General features: G+C 46.0%; 1 protein-coding gene across 9 annotated transcripts in view; it reads right to left on the bottom strand.

Moving 5' to 3' along the window:
• Positions 1-15,065, bottom strand: part of LOC119956184 (calpain-3-like) — a 182,398-nt gene that overhangs the window by 73,255 nt on the left and 94,078 nt on the right. For all 9 annotated transcript variants that reach the window (XM_038783139.1, XM_038783131.1, XM_038783173.1 and 6 more), the window contains 3 exons: positions 9,883-9,966; positions 8,521-8,606; positions 5,349-5,426 (listed from right to left, as the gene is read on the bottom strand). In XM_038783139.1, coding sequence (XP_038639067.1) covers positions 5,349-5,426; positions 8,521-8,606; positions 9,883-9,966 — 248 coding nt within the window. The remainder of the gene's footprint in view (positions 1-5,348; positions 5,427-8,520; positions 8,607-9,882; positions 9,967-15,065) is intronic.

The following is a 15,065-nucleotide window of genomic DNA, read 5'->3' as shown; positions in this document are numbered from 1 at the left end:
TGTTGCCTATTGGCATCAGTTTTTCTGCGGTAAATGCCCACAGTTTTCACAACAGCGTGGGGACAGAGTCCCAAAAACAGAGAATGTCTTCCTTGGGAATCATTTATATCTCATGATTCCTGATTTTTCAAAGCATTTAACGATAACAGTTTGACTGAAGCTTAATATTTTGCATTGATCAGTACTGGGGAATGGTTCAGGTCATGAAATTTAACACTAGGGGCTGGATTTTCCTCCACTCTTCTACTCAAAATTAGGTGATATAGCAATAGGAATTAGAGAAATAAGTAAGACAGTGAGGTCCACTGTTGCCTCATCCACTAGCCCTAGTCCTTCGCTACTGGGCCACTGCTAACCACCTCTTTTCACCTGTGAAATGCAAATGATAGGAGTCTCCTGGATGCAAATCCCCACCAGTCTGTCCTGATAATGATCAATGTTGTTTCTGTTTCTCAGTGCTATCAACAAGACTGTGGTGGGAGGTTCCAGGAAGCAGGAGTAACAGCTGTGAGATCCCGCAGTCAAGGGAAAGAATCCTGGAGTGACCTTCTGCCACAATGTGAACTTCCATCAATCTACCGAGGCAAGGAAGGCTGCTGATTCCCTGACTTTAATGGGCTTTCTGCTGTCTTAAATGCCCCCTCTAGCATTGGCAGCACTTTATTGCTTGGCAATAAAATTTTTCACCTTGCCAGTAGGTGTGCTGCCAGCAATTTACCATGCATGAATCATAGAGTCATAGAAATTTACAGCATGAAAACAGCACCTTCGGCCCAACTTGTCCATGCCGCCCAGTTTTTACCACTAAGCTAGCCCAATTGCCCGCATTTAGCCCACATAGCTCTATACCCAGCTTTCCCATGTAACTGTCTAAATGTTTTTTAAAAGACAAAATTGTACCCGCCTCTACTATTGCCTCTGGCAGCTCATTGCAGACACTCACCATCCTCTGTGTGAAAAAATTGCCCCTCTGGACCCTTTTGTATCTCTCCACCCTCATCTTAAACCTATGCCCTCTAGTTTTAGACTCCACTACCTTTGGGAAAAGATGTTGACTATCTACCTTATCTATGCCCCTCATCATTTTATAGATCTCTATAAGATCACTCCTAAGCCTCCTATGCTCTAGAGAAAAACGTCCCAGTCTATCCAGCCTTTCCTTATAATTCAAACCATCAAGTCCCAGTAGCATCCTAGTAAATCTTTTCAACACTCTTTCCAGTTTAATAATATCCTTTATCTAATAGGGTGACCAGAACTGTATACAGTATTCCAAGTGTGGCCTTACTAATGTCTTGCACAACTTCAGCAAGACGTCACAACTCCTGTATTCAATATTCTGACCAATGAAACTAAGCATGCCGAATGCCTTCTTCACCACCCTGTCCACCTGTGACTCCACTTTCAAGGAGCTATGAACCTGTAATCCTAGATCTCTTTGTTCTATAACTCTCCCCAACACCCTACCATCAGCTGAGTAGGTCATGCCCTGATTCGACCTACCAAAATGCATTACCTCACATTTATCTAAATTAAACTCCATCTGCCAATCATCATCCCTCTGGCCCAGTTGATCAAGATCCTGTTGCAATCCTAGATAATCTTCTTCACTGTCCACTATGTCACCAATCTTGGTATCATCTGAAAACTGACTGACCATGCCTCCTAAATTCTCATCCAAATCATTAATATAAATAACAAATAACAGTGGACCCAGCACTGATCCCCGAGGCATACCGCTGGTTACAGGCCTCTAGTTTGAAAAACAACCCTCTACAACCACCCTTTGTCTGCTGTCGCCAAGCCAATTTTGTATCCAATTGGCTACCTCACCCTGGATACTGTGAGATTTAACCATATGCAAAAATCTACCCTGCGGTACCTTGTCAAAGGCCTTACTAAAGTCCATAGAGACAACATCAACTGCACTGCCCTCATCTACCTTCTTGGTTACCCCTTCAAAAAAGGTAATTAAATTCGTGAGAATGATCTTCCACTCACAAAGCCATGCTGACTGTCCCTAATCTGTCCTTGCATCTCTAAATGCCTGTATATCCTGTCCCTCAGAATTTCTTCGAACAACTTACCCACCACAGACATTAGGCTCACTGGTCTGTAGTTCCCAGGCTTCCCCCGCTACCCTTCTTAAACAAAAGGCAAAACATTTGCTGCCCTCCAATCTTCAGGCATCTCACCTGTGGCTGTCGACGATTCAAATATCTCTGCTGGTGGACCCATAATTTCCTTCCTAGCTTCCATCAACATCTGAGATACATTTCATCAGGTCCCGGGGATTTATCTACGTTGATGAGCTTTAAGACTTCCAGTACCTCCTTCTGTGTAATATGTACACTTCTCAAGACACCACTATTTATTTCCCCAAGTTCCCTAACATCCATGCGTTTCTCAACAGAAAATACCAATGAGAAATATTCATTTAGGATCTCACTCATCTCTTGTGGATCCGCAGATAGATGACCTTGTAAATCCTTAAGAAGCCCTACTCTCTCCCTCGTTACTCTTTTGCTCTTTATGAGTGAACAACTTTAACCCAGTGGGTCACAGTGGTGTCCAAGGGGTGGGTCAAAGTTGTGGTTCACTAGGACACCAACACTGGAGGGGAATTCAGCTGAGAATCCAGGTGTCAGTGCAATAAGTCAACACAATGAGAATCAACATAATCGACATAATCTTTAAATGCAGATTTCTAGGTAACCTGTCAAGAGTCAGACGCCAATAATTTTCTCAGAGTTAACCCCACTTTGCTGCCGTAACATTGCTGAAAGCCCTGGTGTCATTAATGGTGCCTGGAAGAACAGGAAACGCAGTGGGCAGAGGTTTTTAATTAGGCAAGACCAAAAATCTTGGTTTCGCAACATCAGGTTGAGTCTGTGAGATAAAGTGGGTGGTATGTCAATGGTGGAAGGGCCAACATGCCAGCCAGTGGAGAGAGCCGATCAACCATTAATTTGCATACCATGAACTCAAAGGGAAGCACGCCAAATTAAATATTTCCTTCAGAATTAAGTCAGTGGTGCATGGGAAATTTGTGCCTCCAGTTTCCCAACAGCATAAAGGTGGTGCGTGCCAGGCAAGGTTATTCAAACTTTGGTGAGGTTTTATCTTTGTCTGACCCAGCAGCACAGAGGAAGATGAGTGGTCTGGTCTTGGAGATGAGGGTGGGGATGGGCGGGTAGAGCGTGTGGTGCTTGGGTCCTCAAATGGCTCAACGGTTGGGCTGGAAAGAGGGTGGCACTGATGTCCCAGTCCTCAAGCAATAGCACAGCGAGGCATGGGCACATTTCAGACCAGGATTGGAGGCGCCAGGCTCCAGTTTATGGGGAGGGTCCGTTGTTGCAGTGGTCTCATCCTTTGTGACCAAACCCGAAAGCAGCAGCACATATGACTGGTCAAAAGTCTGGGGTGGGCTGTTGAGTTTGAAGAAGAGCAGAGCCAGCTGTCAGGGAAACAGGTCGATGTTCTCTGAGGGAGGGTCGATGAAAGAGAAGGCAAATAAAAGATGATGGACAGAGGCTCCAGGGTGATGCCAGGAAGGTCAAGGGTTATGGTGGAAGCGTCAAGGGTGAGAGCTGGTAGGTTGAGGATCAATGGTTCTGAGTCAAATGTGATGGTTGGATGCCCTAGGACGATTGGGAGAATGAGCAGAATGATGTTTGAAGGGTCAAGAAAGATGGAAGTAAGGTCAATGGTGATAAAGGGATGGTGCAGTTGGATGGAGGCAAACTGCAGGGCCACAGTGTCCATAGTGTCCATTGACATGGCTGCTAAGAATTTTGTAGTTTACTGGAGATCAGGTTCTGCTGGGAAAATTTTACCTCACAGGAGATTGGGTTGTGGTGGGGGAATCCACTGTGGGATACAATGAGTTCATGGGAAGGTCATCCAGTCTGATTGGTCAACTGCAGCTACTCTAAGAATTAAAGCTATGTCAACAGAGGTGTTCATTGCTTTGCCTGCCTTCATCACACAGTTCTATTTTGTGGATTTGCAGTGGGTCTCAATCTTTTTAAAACCTTAGACGGTGGAGGAGAAGATTCACCAGAGGAGGGACTTGGTCACGTAGTAACATAGGCCATAAGGCCATTAGCTGACACCAGTTGAGGGGAAGCAGGTCAGGAGGAACCAAATCAGGATCGTTCTCATCGCCAAAGAGCAGTGGTGCCTCAGCGCAAGCTCAGAATGTATACCAAACACCTACAAATGTCTAAGAGGCAATGTTAAAGATCGCGAAAGCATTCACGGAACGTGGTTACTAACCTGTGTGTACGACTATAACAAGACCTGCAGCCATGAGGCTTTGGAGGGAACCCGATATCAATCACCTTTAAGGTAGCTGCGGCCCTAAAGTTCTATGCCACAGGGTCATTTAAGAGCTCCATATGGGATATGAGCAGCAATACCCACACGAAACACCTAGGTGCATACAGGACTTGACCAATTCAGAAATGCCAATGAACCCATGCGGTGCACGGCAGATGCTGATAGTCAAGCTGCAAGAGCAATTGTCTTCAAGGCCATTATATGGTTCCCACAGGTAAAGGGTGTAATTGACTACACACACACACGTGGCCATTCGAGCTCCCTGGGAAGAACATTCAGCAACGACTGCCAGAATGAAGCATGACAATGCAATATGCATTCTGAAGAAAGACATCCCAATAAATGCATATAATGCACGTTTTAGCCAAGTGAACAAAATAACTTTGTAAGTATGCATCCAATACAGTGTCTCAACAATCATGCAATTGCTGCACCCTCAACACTCCTTAATTTTTCTTTCGCAACTGCTATGTCTTGCTGTAACATCAATAGCTGATGAGGAGGCAGGCTGCTGGGAGCGATTCCCCACCGTATGATTGCGTATGGGACACGGGCCTGCTGCATGCACTTACTTTTTTGTTGTTTTTTAAATAAATTTAGAGTACCCAATTATTTTTTTTCCAATTAAGGGGCAATTTAGTGTGGTCAATCCACCTTCTCTGCACATCTTTGGGTTGTGGGGGTGAAACACACGCAGAAACGGAGAAAATGAGCAAACTCCACATGGACAGTGACCTGGGGCCAGGATTCGAACCCGGGTCCTCAGCATCGTAGTTCCAGTGCTAACCACTGTGCCACATGCCGCCCCTGCATGAACTTACAACTTGCATTCTGATTGTGTGCATGGTGACTCCTGACATGTAAGCTGAAGTGGCATCCACTTCTATCCCATTGACAGGATCTGAGCTCTTCTAATTAAATTCCACCCCCTGTTTACCCCCATAAATGAGCTTTCCATTTCACAGTCAGAGTGTTTAGAAAATAAGGCAGTAGGATCTGATCCTCACCAGAACTCTCCATCTTCCTTCGTTTGATGTTGTAGCCGCTGCTTTTGTATTTTCTCAATCTCAGACCATTCTCGGGCCCTGGATGGAAAGGAAATTCCTTCATTAAACTGGAAAAGTCCCGTAAACCTCCCTGTGTGGAAATGGAGCAGACGTTGCCATTGTAATGTTCCATGTTGACATCCGGTGGCGACCATGGAGTGAGCGGTCACACGTTTGGCAGCTTCCGCTCATAGTGGATTTTTTGTGGCCTTCATGCCGAATTGTTGCAGGAATTTTGTAGAGGAAAGGTGTAGAAACAAGAACAGAAGAAAGGGAACCCTAGTTTATGGAACTGCGACCCAGAAGTAATCAGAAGAAAACAAGCCCAGGCGGTGGTGGCAAGTGAGGAGCGGACAATGTGTGTGGAGATGGCGGATGAACAGGGTCGGACCCTGTCAGCTCAGTGGTCGATGGACCAGTTGGTGAGCCTCTTGAATGAGAACTTCACCCAACAACGGAAGGTGAGCGTGGAGGACCTGGCCCAGGCGGGGGACTCGCTCAAGGCGGTGCTTGACCACGTGGAGATGAGACTGGCGGCCCAGGGACAGGCGATCCAGAGGTTGGAGGAGCTGGCGGGGGAGCAGGAGGAACAGTCCACCTCGATGGCAGAGATTGGGATGCTGCCTGACCAGCAGAAGAGGCTGCTGGAGAAAATAGAGGACCTGGAAAATCGTTCTCGGAGGCAGAACATTTGGATCATGGAATTGAAGAATCGGACGCTGCTGCGTATGTGGGGAAGACGTTGGAGAAGCTGCTTGGTAATATTCCATGTTGTACCGCAACTCAACAGTGCACCACTCATGTGCTAACAGTGACTGTTTAAAAACCAACAGGAGCATCACATATGAGCCTGATCATGATCTTACCCAAACAGGGATAAAGATGCGTTTTCCAGCATGGACACTGGGCACCTGATAACCAAACCTGGCTTTTCCTTTCCCTAGTCAAAGAATAAAATGGCTAATTGTGACACATTACTACCTATAATCAACATTTGTAACACTTAATTGCCAATACTATTCGACAGAATTACCTTTTTCAAAAAGTGTCCTTTACCTATTCTGAAATCAAAAACTTGTACTGTGATATCCATCTTAAATGTTAATCACAGTTACCGTCACGCACTCTACTACTCACAGATATGTTTAGTTATTATTAACAGATACGCTCAGTCAGTTCAGGTTTTTTATAAAGCTGTTCACTATTAATTTTAAACCTTCATGAAATATTTAATCAAAACTTGTTTAGATGTTACTCAAGCTTGTTGTACTGTTGAATCAGTTCCATTTTAGATCTTCTGTGCACACACCAAACTGAAGGGACTGTAAAGTGAGAATGCTGAGTGGGATGTACTGCACAGAAGCATGGATCCCAGATTTATATCTACATTACTACTTTCCAACATTACCACCTTCCAAAGTCCTGTATTTCCCCACCTGATAAAGTACATATTTCATTCACCTCTTTGTAGTGTTTCAAAATAGGGCTATATTCATCCACAGCTGTACACTGCATTTCCTGCATGTGTTCTTCGTATTTACCAGAATTTGTCAAAGCAAAACTAATTGCTGGTGATAGATGCAGAAATAATGGATCAACTGATATCAGATCGGAGGTGGAAGCTCAGACAATTACTTGCATTTCTCCATAGCCTAGAATGCTGAGATACCAGCAGAATCCAGTTGAAATTAGCTAAATTTATGTCTGAAACTTTCTTAGTTTAGCTTGCTTACTGTACTATAATATTACAGAGCCAGTGGAAGAGCATGCCTGAATTTCCCTGAGGAATTTTCTCCACTTACTGGACGGCTTCCTTCTGCGCTCTAAATCTTATTGGTTCAACTCTCCTACTTCCACAGGGGTCACTGGATCATGATCCAAAGCAGGAACTCAGGCTGACATCAGGTGGAGACTTCTATTGCTATAGTTGCTGACATCAGTAGACTCAGTACCAGGCCCGGGATCAAATCTGGGACTTTCCTGGTTTATATCAATAGGATAAAACCTGTATGGCGCATTTACACAAGGAAAACCTCCATTCTTTACTTCAGCTATGATTAACATCAACGGACTGAAAAGCACTCAGGAATGACATTGTTGCCTTGATTAAGAGCAAACTACAGAACAGTGCCACAGATAGAGAATGACACAGATGGCAAGTCCTGATTTTTTATGAACTGTGGAACTATCAAGTCATTTAAATCATTAGCGGTTTGTTGACATAATCCTGAGGGTTAACAGTATAGATTAGTGCTATTTGATTGCTTCCACAACCTTCCATTATCACAGTGGGCACCTATGAATTCAGTTTGTTTGACAGCTCTAAGTGGTATAAAGAGAATAGCTGTTTCTGATGTGGGGCTATGTGTATAAATGTTTGGTTTTACAAGGGATTAAGTATTTGAAGGGATTTAAAAATGTGTTGAATGGACTTTTATTGATTCGATAATTTTTTTAAATTAGTGAAGCTTGTGATAGATTTTTATAATTGTATTTAATTTCATATTAGCATGGTTCTTGTGGATACTGGCTGAGTTAACAGGATGGGTATATGGGCAGAGGGTGATGAGTGGTCGGCATGTGTTAGCATGAGTTGGCACTAAGCCGGCATAGTTGTTATAAAGGGCTATGAGAGGAGGGTAGAAGCGTTCAGGTTGCTATGGAGGATAAGAGGGGTATGGAAGATGGGTGGGGCATGAGGGGGGATGGATGGGGCATGAAGTATGTGTGAAGGTGAGGGGATGTGACTCTTTTTGTTTGACTCTTCTTATCACAACTAGGGCAACGTCCCACAGCACTGAGGTTGGCCTTATTGCAACCCACATCGGCACCCAGCAGCCGGTAGCCCCTGTGACTGCCTCGAGGAGCAGGGGGCCTGATTTCACTTAGCCCTCCCAGAATGAAAATCCAGCAGTTCAGAACAGTTTTTATCAAGTCGGGTATGTGAGATTTAAGGTGGGAGATATAGAAATTATGTCCAAGGTGACTTAAGGTACACCCACCAAAAATCAAACAGGTTGTGCCCGGGCTCTGGAGGGACAAATGTATATCTGGATCATGATGAGGATAAAGGCAGCACAAAGCAAAGGTCCACAATGTACATATTTGAAATGTTCAGAAAATAAAACCATACTTGTCACTCCAGGACCCATTCCACTCCACTGCTCCCCATGGGTTCCTCAAACGCAGTAATTTCACCTTCTGACTTTTATAGGTGACCTGTTGGCAAAATGATCATTGTTATTTATGGATGATATTCAGAGATTAATAAATGCAAACATACAAAACTGAACTGTACATAACAAACCATAACCACCAGGAGTTTCCTTTGTGGGCATAATGACAACAACTTATTCTTATGCAGCACCATTAATGTAATAAAAGGAGCATTTTGCACCCAGAATTTTGACCCAAAATGGGTGCATTTTGTGAATATAAAGTTATTAACAAGTATCCTCCCAATTTCATTAGAATACATCAACTTAAAATGAATAGGAATCAGTGTAAACAATCAGGGTCCTATGAAACCTCAAATGCAAACCAAATATTTTGCTTTCAAGTCTTAAAATCTAAGTCCTGACTCATTTAATAATCATCCATCTCCATCAAGCACAGCATGTTTAAGCACCTACAATCATGGATGTTTTTCAATTATTAATATGACTTTGCCACAGAAAACTAATCAACCAAGCAGGAAACACAGAGCAGATCCCGTTGAGGATAATTTCATTTTGAAATCAAAAATCTGGAAAAGTCCAAAATGATCAATTCCCGTTTAACCTGTCAATCTGGTCACAATGTTGAAATGAGCAGGCTTGAGGGGCCGAGTGGCCTACTCCTGATCTTAATTCATATGTGCACACCATACATAAAAATAAAAACATGCAGGGGTAGAGATTAATGTACATCATATCTGTTTATCAGCACCCAGATTTCTACCTAATCTATGTTGACTTTGGTCTCACTATAAGTTTTCGGAACCATTTTTAGGGATAAACAGGCATAAGACCTGAAATACACAATCATTATGTGTGCCTCAATATCCCTCCCACAATTCTTCCTGTATAGCCACACAACCACTACATGTGTTCCAGGTTTCCCTTTAATCAAACCCTGCACCCCAGTACGCCACCCACAATCGCTTCCTGTATCCCTATCTGCCAACACTCTCTCCCTGCATCCCAGTATTCCCCTGTAATCAATTCCTTTTGTTCCAGTACTCCACATGTAATCACCTCCTATGCTCCAGTACTGCCTCCACTCCCTGTACCCCCAGTATTCCACTATAAGCACTCTCAATACCCAAATATCTCTCCATATTCACTCCCTGTACAACTATTTTCCCTGTAATCACTCCCTGTAACCCTAGTATACCTCCACAATCATTTCCTGTACTCCAGCATCCACCTTGCTCATCTTCCCTTATTACTCTTACGTGAATCTACTCCACAAATTTTCAAGTCAAATTAATCAATGGCCAGGTTTTAAACCTTACCTCATCCACACCGGTCACAGAGTACGCGTGACCCTTGACCAGGCCACTGGCAGTCCGTGTCTCAAACTGCAGAGGTACAAAAGACTGTTGAAACAGAAAAATCAGTGAGATTGTGTTGGTAGTGTGACACTGCTTAACAGTTAGCTGCGTAGAGCGATAAAGCCTTTCTACAATGTGACTTGGCATATGCCTGTCTGTTTTTATGACCTAATTTCTGGGTAATGACGGAAAGTCAGTGGGAATTATCCTTTCATTCCAGAGATATATTGAGGTCCCCCGCCAAGTCCCTCTGCCCACCACGCCCCTAGCCAAACTCCCGATGGAGTTTATCCAACAGATAGTTCAGCTGTGCAAGCCAGGAGAGCTGATTTTGTTCCTTGCCCTGTATAGAATTATGAGTCTGGTGGGGCAAAACCACGCTACCCCCCATTTAATCTCTGTGCACCTATGTTAATGATAGAAAGTGTGAACCAAGCTTCTTGATTTTCAGTGTTACCCAACATGTGGACTTCATGTCAGGACAGGGATGGGCTACTGTGAAATACTCCTTCCTCTCAACAACTATCCACCTCTCACTAAAACCAGGGGCTGGTTTAGCACACTGGGCTAAATCACTGGCTTTTAAAGCAGACCAAGGCAGGCCAGCAGCACGGTTCAATTCCCGTACCAGCCTCCCTGAACAGGCGCTGGAATGTGGCGACTAGGGGCTTTTCACAGTAACTTCATTGAAGCCTACTCGGGACAATAAGCGATTTTCATTTTCATTTTCATTTTTTTTTCATTATTAATCCCCAAAGATCCATACCCCAACTGCCATTGGCCAACAACCTGTATCCTCTGTGAATCAGCAGAATCACATAAACTTTACAGTTCAGAAGGAGGCCATTCAGCCCATCGAGTCTGCACTGGCTCTCTGAAAGGGCATTCTGCATAGTTCCATTTCCCTGCCTTATCCCCATAACCTTGAACATTCTTTCTTTTCAGAAAGCAATCCAATTCCTTTTTGAATTCCTCGGTCAAACTGCCTCCACCACCCTCTCAGGAAGTTAAGTCCAAACTCCAACCACCGTCTAGGTAAAAATAAATTTCCTCACATCAGTTTTATTCCTTTTGCCAATTATTTTGAATCTGTGCTCTCTAGTTCTTGATGCTCTCTTGAGTGGGAATAGTTGCTCTCTTACCCTGTCCATAACCCTAAGGATCTTTAAAACCACTATCAAGTATCCTCTCAGCTTTCTTTTCTCCAAGGAAGATCGGCCCAACTTCTCTAATCTATCCTCATAGCTATAGTTGATTCCCTGGAATCATTCTTGTGAATCTCGTCTGTACACCCTCCTATGCATTCACATCTTTCTCAAGTATGGTGCCAGGAACTGGATGTAGTATTCCATATGAGGCCAACTCATGTCCTATACAAGTTCAACATGATCCCTTACTCTTGTACTCAGTGACTGTTAATACAACCTAGGATACCATGTGCTTTACTAACCATTCTCTCAACATGCCCTGCCACCTTCAATGACTTATGTACATTTACACCGAGGCCTCTCTGACCTGCAGCTCCTTTAGAATTTCTCCCTTAATTTTATCTCCATGTTCTTCTGTTATAACCCCAGCAGAAGTCACGGGATATGAACTATCAGGTTTCCCGTGCCCACCGGGGAATCTGGGCCGGTATTCTCCCGAATCTCCGCGATGGCCCAACACCTGCATAAAAAGCGGCGCAAACCACTCCACACTTCCAGATCTAGGCCGGCGCCAGAGGGGTTGCTGCCATGCCAATCGGTGCCGAAGAGCTGGCACGAGTTAGCGCATGCGCAGAACTCCGGCATGGTTCCGCGCATGCGCAGACCGGCCAGTGTATTCTCGCGCATGCGCAGTGGGGTGTCTTCTCTGCGCCGGCCATGGCGGGGCCCTACAGGGGCCGGCACAGAAGGAAGGAGTGCCCCCACTGCACAGGCCCGCCCACAGATCAGTGGGCTCCGATCGCAGGCCAGGCCACCGTGGGGCTCCCCCGGGGCCAGATCCGCCCGCGTCTCCCCGAGGACCGCACCAGCCGGCCTACCAGGTGGGACCTTGCCCAATCCACACTGGTGGGACTGGCCAGAAACCAATGGTCGCTCGTCCCATCGGGGCCCGGGAAATTGCTGGGGGGGGGCGCTACCAACAGCCCCCGACCGGTGCAGCATGATCCCCGCCCCGCCCGAAATCCGGCGTAGGAGAATACGGCAGCCGGCATCAGAGCGGCGGGGCGGGATTCACGCCGCCCCCCAGGGATTCTCCGACCCGGCGAGTGGAGGGTCGGAGAATCCCGCCCATGAACTTCCCCGGCAAAGGGGCAGGGCTTTTACCTTCACAGGTGTAACCCCTCTAGTATAAAAACCCTGACCTGGGTGCAGGTCGGAGAAGGAGACCCTCCGGGAGTGGTGGTGATTTGACAGTAAGTAATAATAAATCTCTTTGTGCTCTAACCTGCGGCCTATGTGTGGCTGATTATCTCGGATCTAACATCTTCCTGCCAAAATTAATCACTTCACACTTCTCTGCATTGAATTTCATCTGCCACGTGTCTGCCCAATCAACCAATACATCAATGTCCTTTTGAACCTCATGACTATCCTCATCACAGTTGACAACATTTCCAATCTTCATATAATCTACAAATTTTTAAATCATGCCCTGAAGACCACAGGCTAGGTCATTAATATCTATGAGGAAGAGCAAAGGTCCCCACACTGACCACTGGGGAACTCCACTATTAACACATCTCCAAGCTGGAAAACAACTGTTCATCATGGGCGGAGGAAAAGTGGAGGAGAAGGTTTTTCTGTAATGTCACTTGGTTTCTGCAAGCCCCCCTGCCTCTCACTTTCTACCAAATCTACAAACCCCGTGCCTCACATTTTCTGGAGATGCAAGGGAATAAACTTGAACCAATGATATATCTGCACTGAACTGCTGTGTAAGCACTCCAACACTGCCTCACAAGAACACAGTAATTTGTGCCATGTAGTCCTGTGTGCAGGAAAGCAACATGCATCGTGCTGGCATGCAGGTATTCCCATTCTTGTGCAGGACACTCAGGGAATACAAGAACATCTCCCTGCCATCCACTTCCTTGGCTTATGGCTGGTTTAGCTCAGTGGGCTAGACAGCTGATTTGTGATGCAGAACAAGGCCAGCAGCGCGGATTCAATTCCTGTACCAGCTGGGAATTCTGAATTCTCCCTGTGTGCACCTGAACAGGCGCCGGAATGTGGCGACTCGGGGCTTTTCACAGTACCTTCATTGCAGTGTTAACGTAATCCTACTTGTCACAATAAAGATTATTTTCTTTTCTTTTCCTTGACCTCTCCCAAATCCCTGTCGTTTTTTTAGAACATATTTTATTGAGGCATTTATAATTTTATCCCCATCAATTTTTAAGAAAAACACTTTAATCAATGATTGATGGAATTAAAGGTTACCTCAAATATTCCAGCCAGGTGTGAGGCATAAATGGCAATTAGCGCAGTCAGGCTTGTAAAAATCTTATTGATGGAACCATCAATTCACTAGACAAGTGTTTCCGATATGAATATAGGCTTTAATCGACTTACTACAAAGCCAGCTTGTTACCCGTTGATGAACTCTCAGTGAACTGCAGGCTGACTCTGGACAAGGGTATTTATACAGCAGCACTAGGGAGAGGAGTTGTGGGCGGAGCCCAGGCTGGAGCTCTGTACAAGCTCCTGAGCATTCCCAGAGCTACTCCCCTAGTGGTCGGATAACGCTACTGCGCTTACAAAGATGTGAATTATCATGTTACATTCACCACACTTACTAGCATCTTTAGCAAATCCTGGATGAGTGTATGCATTCAAAACAAACATGTTGGACTTCATACTGCACTTCACACTGTTAGCTCAACAAAGCTGAGAACTCAAGCTGCCACCAAACAGAGTTGGTGGCTTTAGCCATCATGCTGCGCAACAGGGCTTGGAGCAACTACAAATGCCACACATTTAAAACTGGGGCACAAGGTAAAAATAGGTTGACATTAAAGGAGTTCTATTGTCTTGAAAATGCCTTTAATTGGGATTCATTGGACACACTGGGATGGATTCTCTGATCCTGAGGCTAAGTGTTGACGCCGTCATAAACGGTGTCACATTTCACGACGGCATCAACATGCCCTCAGGAGCAGCGATTCTGACTCCTACAGGGGGCCAGCACGGCACTGGAGTGACCCACGCTGCTCCAGCAGCTGACCGGCATCAAATGGGCGCCGCGGGTGTGCGCATACGCAGTGCGACTGGCGCCAATGCGTGCATGCACAGTGGCACCCTTCTCCCCGCCGGCCCCGACACAACACGGCGAAGGGCTACATGGGCCGGCGCGGAGCAAAAGAGGTCCCCAGCCCGAGAGGCGAGCCCGCCGATCGGTAGGCCCCAATGCAGGCCGGGCCACAGCGGAGGCAACCGCAGGGTTGTACCCCCCCACCAGGCCACCTCCGGATGCATGCACGCCGAGGTCCTGCTGGGTAAGACCATACATGGATGGCAGGACTCGGATTTTATGTGCAGCCGCTCGGCCCATCCTGGGCGGAGAATCGCAGGGGGGCTGCGTAGAGCGGCCCCTGACCAGCGCCGTGCTGACTGCGTCGGGGCGTCGTCACGCGATTCACGCCCAGCTCAGCGATTCTCCGGCCCGGCGTAGTCTGAGAGAATCCCGCCCACTGAATTGCCACCAACTGTGTGTCAATCAGTATCAGCACGGCATTTTGCCATTCCAGGACAGAATGCTTCTAATTGTAAAATTAGCAGTGATTTGGAATGCCACTTCATCTAAATAAAATTAAGATCTAGCCATGTGTTTTGGTTTTGCAAATCAAAGATTTTAGTCAGAGCCACACAGTTGAGATGTAAGCAGTGGGCATGATGCTTGGAATAAAAGGTCTGACAGGATTTGGGCCTCACGGCAGCATGGTGGTTAGCATCAATGCTTCACAGCTCCAGGGTCCCAGGTTCGGTTCCCGGCTGGGTCACTGTCTGTGTGGAGTCTGCACGTCCTCCCTGTGTGTGCGTGGGTTTCCTCCGGGTGCTCCGGTTTCCTCCCACAGTCCAAAGATGTGCGGGTTAGGTGGATTGGCCATGCTAAATTGCCCGTAGTGTAAGGTTAATGGGGGGATTGTTGGGTTACGG

Source organism: Scyliorhinus canicula, chromosome 2 (genome assembly GCF_902713615.1).
Source record: "Scyliorhinus canicula chromosome 2, sScyCan1.1, whole genome shotgun sequence".
Lineage (NCBI taxonomy): Eukaryota > Metazoa > Chordata > Chondrichthyes > Carcharhiniformes > Scyliorhinidae > Scyliorhinus > Scyliorhinus canicula.
This window is presented reverse-complemented; position numbering and strand designations above follow the sequence as displayed.